This window comes from Lipotes vexillifer, unplaced genomic scaffold (assembly GCF_000442215.2).
Source record: "Lipotes vexillifer unplaced genomic scaffold, Lipotes_vexillifer_v1.1 scaffold899, whole genome shotgun sequence".
In the NCBI taxonomy this organism is placed as follows: domain Eukaryota; kingdom Metazoa; phylum Chordata; class Mammalia; order Artiodactyla; family Lipotidae; genus Lipotes; species Lipotes vexillifer.
The window spans coordinates 208,526-217,860 of NW_006784311.1; the positions used below are offsets into that span (position 1 = coordinate 208,526).

General features: G+C 64.7%; 1 protein-coding gene across 3 annotated transcripts in view; it reads left to right on the forward strand.

Moving 5' to 3' along the window:
* Positions 1–9,335, forward strand: part of ATP2B3 (ATPase plasma membrane Ca2+ transporting 3) — a 41,855-nt gene that overhangs the window by 3,140 nt on the left and 29,380 nt on the right. Inside the window, exons 2-10 of one of the 3 annotated variants that reach the window (XM_007456635.1) lie at positions 1,065–1,262; positions 1,447–1,704; positions 2,101–2,226; positions 2,351–2,470; positions 5,552–5,593; positions 7,097–7,261; positions 7,630–7,844; positions 8,488–8,730; positions 9,102–9,335. The exon at positions 9,102–9,335 is cut by the window's right edge and continues 1 nt beyond it. In XM_007456635.1, coding sequence (XP_007456697.1) covers positions 1,065–1,262; positions 1,447–1,704; positions 2,101–2,226; positions 2,351–2,470; positions 5,552–5,593; positions 7,097–7,261; positions 7,630–7,844; positions 8,488–8,730; positions 9,102–9,335 — 1,601 coding nt within the window. The remainder of the gene's footprint in view (positions 1–1,064; positions 1,263–1,446; positions 1,705–2,100; positions 2,227–2,350; positions 2,471–5,551; positions 5,594–7,096; positions 7,262–7,629; positions 7,845–8,487; positions 8,731–9,101) is intronic. The other 2 variants (XM_007456634.1, XM_007456636.1) reach the window with 2 other exon arrangements.

Below are 9,335 nucleotides of genomic sequence, written 5' to 3' on the forward strand. Positions count from 1 at the left end.
CCCCTTCCCCCTCCCCCTCCCCAGAAGCCACATTTCCCTGTACAGCACACAGCCACCGTCCTTCCTTCCAACCCCTTTGCACCACACTGAGCGCTTTCTTGTTCTCAACTCATCTGGGACCAGGTCTTGTGTGGCTTTCCATGCCGGCAGGGGGCACCCCAAGGGCTGGCACCCGGGTCCTTCTGGTTGCCCACCCCCTGCCCTGCCCCTCCCCGCTGGAGGCCTGGGGAGTGGCAGCTACTCAGGTCTGGGAACTGCAAGCCACTGTCTGTCCACGAGGTGTCAGTGTGGGACCGGGCACTTGGGGGCAGAGAAGCCAGAAAGGCTTGGGGGGTGGGGGTGGGGGTGGCCGGTGGATGGGCCTGGAAGGAAGCAGGAAGCAGAGTCCCAAGGGCTGAGGTCGGGCCCAGGGGACCGTGTCATCCCATCTGCCTGCCTCTGGGGAAGATGGCCGAGTGGATGCCCGGCCTTCGGAGGCAGTGGCCTGGATACCAGTCCCACATGGAAGCTTTCGGTACCTTCAGAAATGGGCCTGAGGAGACTCATGCTCTAGAAGGAGAGACCCAGCGGCCTTGGTGCCGGCCTGGGTGGGAAGTGGGTCGTCCCAAGATTGAGAAGTCAGGGCCCAGCTTCCAAAAGCTGGGGCGGGCCCCTTTGTGGGTGTTGATTCTGAGCCGCTGCGCAAACCGGCCCCCCTCCCTCCCTCCCTCCCTCCTGGCCCACACAGCTTGTCGGGGCTGCAGAGGGGACTGTAGTTCCTGGAGCTCCGCAGGCGCATCAGGAGGATGGTCCCCCGTTCCTTGCGCTCGAGCTCCGAGTTACTGCGTGGTCGTGGTCGCGCACCGGTGCCCTCCAGGCAGCTGGAGAGGCTGCCAGCGCTCCTGCCGACATGCCCCCAGGGTTTGCAGAAGGGCTCCAGGTGCCCGGCCAGTGCAGTGCCCGCTTTCTGGGAGCTTTCAGAGTAGAGGGAAAGACAGGCACAGAGAAAGGAGCAGGGGGATGCGGGGCTGGCCTTTCCCACCCTCTCCTTCTGTGCCTCTGCTCCACGTGCCCACACTGCGCAGGCCTGGCCGACAACACCAATGACTTGGAGAAGCGCAGGCAGATCTACGGGCAGAACTTCATCCCTCCCAAGCAGCCCAAGACCTTCCTACAGCTGGTATGGGAGGCCCTGCAGGATGTGACCCTCATCATCCTGGAGGTGGCCGCCATCGTGTCCCTGGGCCTCTCGTTCTATGCGCCACCCGGAGAGGAGAGCGAAGGTGAGGGGCAGGGCTGGGAAGGGCGGTGAAGGGGGACCTGGTGGGCGGGCGCGGGACGCGGGTGGCAGCGCGGAGGTGCTGGCAGGAGGAGGGAAGGGATAGAGGCTGAGATGACGGCGGGAGCAAGGAGCTGGCGGAGGGACTTCTCTGCCACCTCTGCCCCTCCCTCCTGTCCTGGGCACAGCGTGCGGGAATGTGTCGGCTGGGGCAGAAGACGAAGGGGAGGCCGAGGCAGGCTGGATTGAGGGGGCCGCCATCCTGCTGTCTGTCATCTGCGTGGTCCTGGTCACGGCCTTCAACGACTGGAGCAAAGAGAGGCAGTTCCGGGGCCTGCAGAGCCGCATCGAACAGGAGCAGAAGTTCGCCGTCATCCGCGACGGGCAGCTCCTGCAGGTCCCGGTGGCTGCGCTGGTGGTAGGGGACATCGCCCAGGTCAAGTATGGTGAGCGCGCCCATCACCACCCACGCTGCGGAGGGGCTCAGCTCCCACGTCAGGGGCAGGCCTTCTCCGGGGAGCACGTGGGGCGGGAGGCTGCAGGCGGGCAGCTCGGGCAGCAGGCCCGGCGAAGACGGGGCGTGTCAGCGGCCTCAGCGCCCCAGGAGCAGGCTGTCCCCACAGCCTGTCGAGGGCCTCCCCAGCACGGCAGGGCGCTCCTGTGGGCCCCATTCCCTGGAAGACGGATGACGGGGCTAGGAGTGGGTGGGTACCCCCAGAAAGCAGAGCAAAGGAAGAGGGCCGCACACCCGGCAGGACCTCCTCTGGGGGAGATGGGAGGCAGCGTGGAGGAAGGCCTCCTGGACGCATGGTCTGTGGTTCTGGCCACCTGGCCGGCCTTAGGAGACCTGCTGCCCGCCGATGGCGTGCTCATCCAGGGCAACGACCTCAAGATTGACGAGAGCTCCCTGACGGGCGAGTCGGACCACGTGCGCAAGTCGGCTGACAAAGACCCCATGCTGCTGTCAGGTGAGCCCAGCGGGACCGGAGTCCCTGCTCCTGGAATGCCCGGGACAAAACCTGTAGGTGCTGAGCAAGCCACTCACCCAGCGGTGCAGATCTCTGTCTCAGTCTCTGTGCGTTGCTGTGCCAGGCACTCATGTCATGGAAGGTTCTGGAAGAATGGTGGTGACAGCCGTTGGTGTGAACTCCCAGACAGGCATCATCTTTACCTTACTTGGGGCTGGTGGAGAGGAGGAGAAAGAGAAGAAAGGTGAGGCAACAGTACCCTGCAGCTCCCAGTGCCGCCAGGCCTGTGGCCCTCGTACATAGCCGCGCTCTCTTCTGCACCTGCCTGGTGACGGCCCCTTGCTGGCCCAGTCCCTGGCTCTGGCACTGGGGAGGACCAGCCCTCAGCGGGTGGGAGGCCATACCCTGTCTCCTGATTCCTTTTGGAGACCCTTCTTCTGGGGTCTTTGCCCCAGAGCCAGCAGGTTGGGGGCCCCCCGTTTTGTGTGAGGCAGTTTCCCTCGGACGGCTCTTCGCCTAAGGCTTCGGGGGCATGGGTGCCAGGGTCGGGGGAGTGCCCTGCCTGGGTAGGAATGGGGTTGGAGGGGCAGGGACCAGCCACCCGGACTTGGGGGTGTTCAGCCCACATGGTGAGGCACTGAGGGCCCCAGGCCAATGTGGCAGCTAGGGGATCACAGGCCAGGCAGCCAGAGGTGGAGGGCTCCCAAGCAGAAAGGACTAGACACCCCAAAGGACATCCAGGGCCAGAGGAAGCTGAGATGGGGCCAGGGCCCTCACCCTAAGGGAAAGCAGTGTCGAGGGACAGATGTCTTCTGACGGCCCAGCTCTGTATTCACCCTGGCCTACCTGGCACACGGCTACCCAGCTGCCTCCTCTTGCCAGCGTCCCGACCCCAGGCGTGGCTGGTGCCCCCCACCCCCCGCTCCTCAGAACAGGGTTTACAAAGCTCTGGAGCTTGGCCAGCACCCCCCCCCCCCCGACCCCCATCCCAGTCAGGACCCCGATCCCTTCCACGACTCAGGCCTGCATCTGCTCACCTTGCTCTGGCCTGGGTCTCCCCTCAGGCCACTCCTGCCATCAAACCAGGTAAGGAATGACGTTTTCTAGATGTGCACCCCACCTCTGAGGGAAGCCACCTGGGCCCACTAGAAGTACAAAGACACGCACGAGTACGGGGAGACCGTGTGCCAGAAGCGTGCAGCCAGGGCCCTGGGGACAGGGCGTGCGGGTCACCAGCTCCGCCTCAGTCAGTCAAGGCTGCTGGGCCTGCAGTGCAGGCGGGATCGGTCTGCCCAGCCCAGTAACGTGAGGACAGGTCAGCGTAAGGAAAGACGCACCAGTGTCCCCAGACCTGGGCACACGAGGGAGGAAAAATGGATGAGCCGCTGTTGCCTAAAAGCCTCCATGGGCCCCGCCTCCTGGCAGCCTGGGCCTGGCTTCCCTTCCTGGACTCCTCCCTGCTCCTGGCCCACCCGGCCCACCCCTCACAGCCAATGGGCACCGGCGGACCTTCGGCCACCTTGGCCACACCAGGCCCCCCTCCCCGCAGGGCTCAGCCCGGTGTCTCGCCACAGTCAGCACCCTGGGGCCCACAGGAGGCCAAGTGGGTGGGTAGGCAGGCCCTGGGCCTCCTCTGGGCTGGACTGGAGTCCCTGGTGGCTGCTTGGCAGGACGCCTCTTCCACGTTCTTTCCCAGGCTCTTCCCCTCCCGCTAGGTTCCCTTAAATGTCACCGTCCTTCAGGGCTCGGTCCTAGGCCCCTTCTCTTCGACCTTGACAAGACCCCTCCAGGCGCTCCCCCCACCCCCGGCTCTCCCCCAGCCCCGGTTCCTCTCCCCCGCTGCTGTGCCACTTAAGAGTCAGAGGGGACACCAGCAGCAGCTGGGGCCCGGCAGGTGAGGCAGAGACGGCCAGCCTCCGGGGAGGAGGCAGCGGCACCCACGACCCCTCGCCTCCCCCACGTCTCCGCCAGGGCCCTGGCCGCTGCAGAGACCGGAAGGTGGCACCTCGCCCTCAGCATCCCCCCTCAACGCCCCCCGCCACCTCTCGATCTGTCCATCAAGGGCGCTGCTTGCCTGCCTGTCTCCTGCCTTCCGGCCTTGACCTCTTTCCCCACGCCTTCCCCTGCCTTAGCTATTCCCCTTCTCAGGCCAGGCCCAGCCCTCGTCTTCCCACCGTGCTCATCTCAAACCTCCCTCCCTCCTCCAGAAGTTGCCACGGCCCCAGGGCAACACGCCCACACTGTGCTGTACTGTCACCCACCGTGTGTCTACAGGTGTCTCCCCTGCCCCGCCCCAGAAGTCTCCTTCATCTATGAATGCCCCACAGGGCCCAACTGACACCCCACTGGGGCTGCGAGGGGACCTCTCCCTCCTCCCTGGGACCCCCAGACCAGACCCCACTGCCTGGGAGCCACCTGGCCTCCGGTCTGTGTCCCTGGGTCCCCAGTGACATGAGCTGTTGGGTCGTGGCTGACAAGCCGGCCCACTAGCCCTTCCTGTCCCAGGCTGGTCGTCTCTGGATCCAGGGCAGTGTGTGTGTGGCCTGCAGAGAGCTCTCCCGGCTGCTGCCCTGGGGCAGGTGAGGCAGGTGGAGCCGGGTGGCGGAGCCCGACCCCCAGCTCAGAGCCCGTCACCTGCCGGCTCTCCTGGGCCCTCCCAGAGTTGCAGTCCTTCCCGGCCTCAGAAACCAGAGGCATGGCCAGCACCGTTTACCTTGGCCTGGGGAAGCTGGTCACTGCCCCAGTGCCTAGCACCCAGCTGTGGGCTTTATGGTGGCAGAGCACGTCTGTGAAGGCGCACCCGCACAGCTCCCACTGGGTCCCAGCCCGGCCGGTGCCCCTGCCGCCCCCTCCAGCCCTGTGGGTGCCCTGAGGCTAGCCATCTCGCTCCTTTATCCTCTAAAGCGCCCACGGACTTGACTGCTGGCCATGCTGCACAGAAAGCTGATCTCTAGGCCACCAGGACTTAGGAACCATCTAGGTCAACCCCCTCGCACTGGTTCTGGGGGGAGCACCCATCCTGACTGGGGGGCCCTGTTTGAGGCAGCGGAGCTGGGACCCGACACCTGGCAGCTCTCATTGCCCGTGGTGCCGGCCCTTCCAGAAACCTCCCACTGCTGACCGTGCGTGAGCCAGGGTCTGTCCAGGGCTGGCCCGCGGCTTCTCTGGAGGGCTGGAGACCAGGCCCTCTTCCCCCGCCCGCCCCCCTCACTGCATTCGCTGGCTGCACTGTCTGTGCCCCGCTGTCCTGTGTGCGCGTGTGTGTGTGCCAAGGCCACGTGGGTGTTCTCAAGTCTCCGTGTCTGTCGTTCCTCTCCCGTTGTAGGCAAGCAGCAGGATGGGGCGATGGAGAGTAGCCAGACCAAAGGTAACGCACGTCCTGCGCTCAGGATGGGTGGCAGAGGGTGCGGCGCAGGGTGGGGGGTCGCCCGCCTCAGTTGCAGACCCCGCTGGAAGTGCGCAGATATGGCCCGTGAGCCAGCATCCTGCTGAGGAAACTGAGGCTCCAGAGCGGTGACTCACCCAAGACTTAATCGGGCCTGTGGGTTTCCTGGTTCAGCTGCCTTTCTGCTGAGCCTTCGAGGCCTGCGCCCCTTTCAGCCAGAATGCCTGGTGGGTGCCGATACTCTGTAGCCAGGGTGAAGGGTTGTAGGCGCTGGGAATCCAAAGATGGATAAAGTACGGTCCCGGCCCTCAGGAAGGTCACAATCCACAGACGTGAACCCAGGGGCAATACTCAAGTGCAGTGTGGGACCCAGGAGCGCAGGCAAACAACTGGGGTTCAGAGGCCGGCTGGGGTTGGCATGGCATTTGGGAGAGGAGGACAGTCCAATGGCCAGGGCCCCGGGCAGGGACAGGGAGTGGCAGTCAGTGGGGTGGAGGCTAGAGTGGCCCAGTGGGGTGGGACCTTGAGTGTTGCTGAGGCTGTGGCCCAAGGCCATGGAAAGAAGAGGCCACCGGTGAGTGGTCTCAGGCAGCCAAGGGGAGAAGGGATGGGCGGGGAGACAGAGAAAGAGGGAGCGGCTGACACTGCATGGTGGCAAGAAGCATGCAGAGGCACTGAGAGCCCCATTGGGTGGGGGGACAAGGACGAGTGACAGGGTTGGGTGCCCCCTGCGGGTGGGGGACGGATGAGATTACACGGGGCGGCGTGTGAGGCGGTGGACGGGCCAGAGGCGGGTGTGGGGCAGGGGACACAGCACCACCACGTTAGGGTCCCCCAAGGGGGCTGAGAGAGGGCTGCCGGTCCCGGAGAGGAGGTGGAGAGGCATCTGGGGGAGAGGAGGGAAGGCCCCAAGGCGAGAGGAAGGTGCAAGGCTTGCCCGCCAGCAGCCGGGGCGTGGGCTGAGGACTGCACGCATGCTGAGCTGGGGCCCCGACGGAAGTCCCGGCGTCCAGCGGAGGGCTGGCCAGCGGAGGGCTGGCAGGAGAGACAGCCTGAGCGGGGAGCCGGGGAGGGGAGTGCGGGGATTCCTGGGCCTCCCTGAGGGGAGAGGGAACGTGGCTAAGACAGCAGCGGGCAAGAGTCAGCTCTGGGTTCTGGAACATTCCATGGCCCCCAGGCCTCTGCTTTCAGGTATTGAGATTTGGGGCATTACAGGACTGGCCACGCTGTCTGTGTGCCCAAGTGCTTGTGTCTGTCCTCCCTTCCCCTGCGAGGCCCCAAGAGAAGCATCTCTGTCCTGCCCAGGACAGCGCTGCAGCCACTGCCCACCTCAGGAGGGCCTGGGCTGATGAGAGAGGGGGGAGAGGACAGAGCCCCCTGTTTCCTCTCGGATGGTGTGGCATATCTTTCTCCGTGAAAGCCCCTTGTAGCTGTCACCCCAGTGGCCAGGCCCTAACCTTGGCTGCGGGTTTCTTCTGTGTGCAGCTAAGAAGCAGGATGGGGCGGTTGCCATGGAGATGCAGCCCCTGAAGAGCGCAGAAGGGGGGGAGACGGAGGAGCGGGAAAAGAAGAAAGCCAACGTGCCCAAGAAGGAGAAGTCGGTCCTTCAGGGAAAGCTCACCAAACTGGCTGTGCAGATTGGGAAAGCAGGTGGGGGCAGCCGAGGGGGCGGCCCAGGGGCCCCCGACGGGCAGGGGCGGACACTGGGCTCCCGGACTCGAGGCCGGACCAAGGAGAACAAGTGGGAAAGGGATGCGACGTGGGGTGTGGGCCAGGCAGCAAGGGCCCTGGCTAGGAGCAGGCGATGGCCTTCAGGGCCTGGTTTCGCCCCCTCTGGCGAGCGTGGACTGCAAAGCTCCGTAAGGCCAGAGACAAGGAGCGCCTCCCCCGACTCGGGGTCAAGGGAATGTGGCTGCGGCGCCCCTTAGCTCTTCCCTCTTGCTGTCTCCCCCCTCCCTCTCCCCTGCCGGCCACCCTTCCCGCCTCCGCGCTCCGTGGCCTCTGGTGTGGCTGGGCAGGGCTGGTGATGTCCGCCGTCACCGTCATCATCCTGGCCCTCTACTTTGTGATTGAGACCTTCGTGGTGGATGGCCGGGCGTGGCTGGCAGAGTGCACACCTGTCTACGTGCAGTACTTTGTCAAGTTCTTCATCATCGGTGTCACTGTGCTGGTTGTGGCTGTCCCAGAGGGCCTGCCTCTTGCTGTCACCATCTCCTTAGCTTACTCTGTCAAGGTAATAAAATAAACACAACACGAATAAGAATTCCGTGATTCCAGGGTACAGACCCAGAACTTGGGGTGCAAAGCCGTTAAGCAACTTGGACGAAGCAAGGACTGGATAAAGTTTGGGACTGCTCAGGGGAAGAACAGGAAGCCGAGCAGGGATGCGGAGCTGGACTTGCACATCCTTGCCCACCTGGCTCCCTGGGCAGGGGGGTGTGACGAGCTAGCATCTGCAGGATGTGGGCAGGGTCGCCGAGGGGCCAGGGAGTTGAGGTGGGGGCAGGGGGAAAGGGGGCCCCTGGGAGACAGTGGGCAGGGCAGAGATCGGGGTGGGCAGGGGAGCCACAGGGCCTGCAGGTGACCCGAGAGGGGCCTCTGGGCAGCAGGGAGGCTCCAGCTGAGCTCCAGGGCGAGTGGCCACCCGGAGTCGACTGCTCGGCCTGTCTGATGAGAGTCCTTACGTCTCACAGGCCCGCTGCCTCGGTTTGACCACCACCCCACTGCCATCTGAGCTGTGCACCTGCTGCCCGAGGTCGCGGGCTGTTAGTGCTGCGAGGAAAGCTGGTGGGCGGAGCAGAATCCTACATGCCGTTATGCTCCCCCACCCCGCGAGGACAGCTGGCTACCCAAGCCTCCATCTGTGCCCTTTACAGAAAATGATGAGGGACAACAACCTGGTCCGCCACCTGGATGCCTGTGAGACCATGGGCAATGCCACGGCCATCTGCTCGGACAAGACAGGCACGCTCACCACCAACCGCATGACCGTGGTGCAGTCCTACCTCGGGGACACCCACTATAAAGAGGTTCCGGCCCCCAGCGCCCTGACCCCCAAGATCCTCGACCTCCTGGTCCACGCCATCTCCATCAACAGTGCCTACACCACCAAAATACTAGTGAGCTGGGAGCAAGGGCGGGCCGAGGCGGGGGTAGGATGAGGGGAGGGAACGTGGCCCGGCTATGGCGTGGGCGTCACCAGGGGCTTGCTAGGCTCTCTTAAGGACTTTTGAGCCGAGCCACAATCCTTCCTGGGGCGCTGGTCTCCCTCCTCATCCCCAGACACTGGGCGGGGCCTGCAGGTTCTGGAAGCCCTTCCCAGCCCAGTGAGTCGTGGAAAACCTGCCCATCTAGTCCGTACTGGCAGCCCTCCTTAGCTCCCTGCCACCACACCTGAAAGACATGGCGGCCGAGGCTGGGCTGGGCCCGGGGACAGTAAGGAGGGCGGCCTTGGGCCTCCAGGGCCATGCTGGTTCTCCTCACCTCGCAGCCTCCAGAGAAGGAAGGCGCCCTCCCACGCCAAGTGGGCAACAAGACGGAGTGCGCTCTGTTGGGCTTCGTCCTGGACCTGAAGCAGGACTTCCAGCCCGTGCGGGAGCAGATTCCTGAAGATAAGCTTTACAAAGTGTACACCTTCAACTCGGTCCGCAAGTCCATGAGCACAGTCATACGCATGCCCGACAGCGGCTTCCGCCTCTTTAGCAAGGGCGCCTCGGAGATCCTG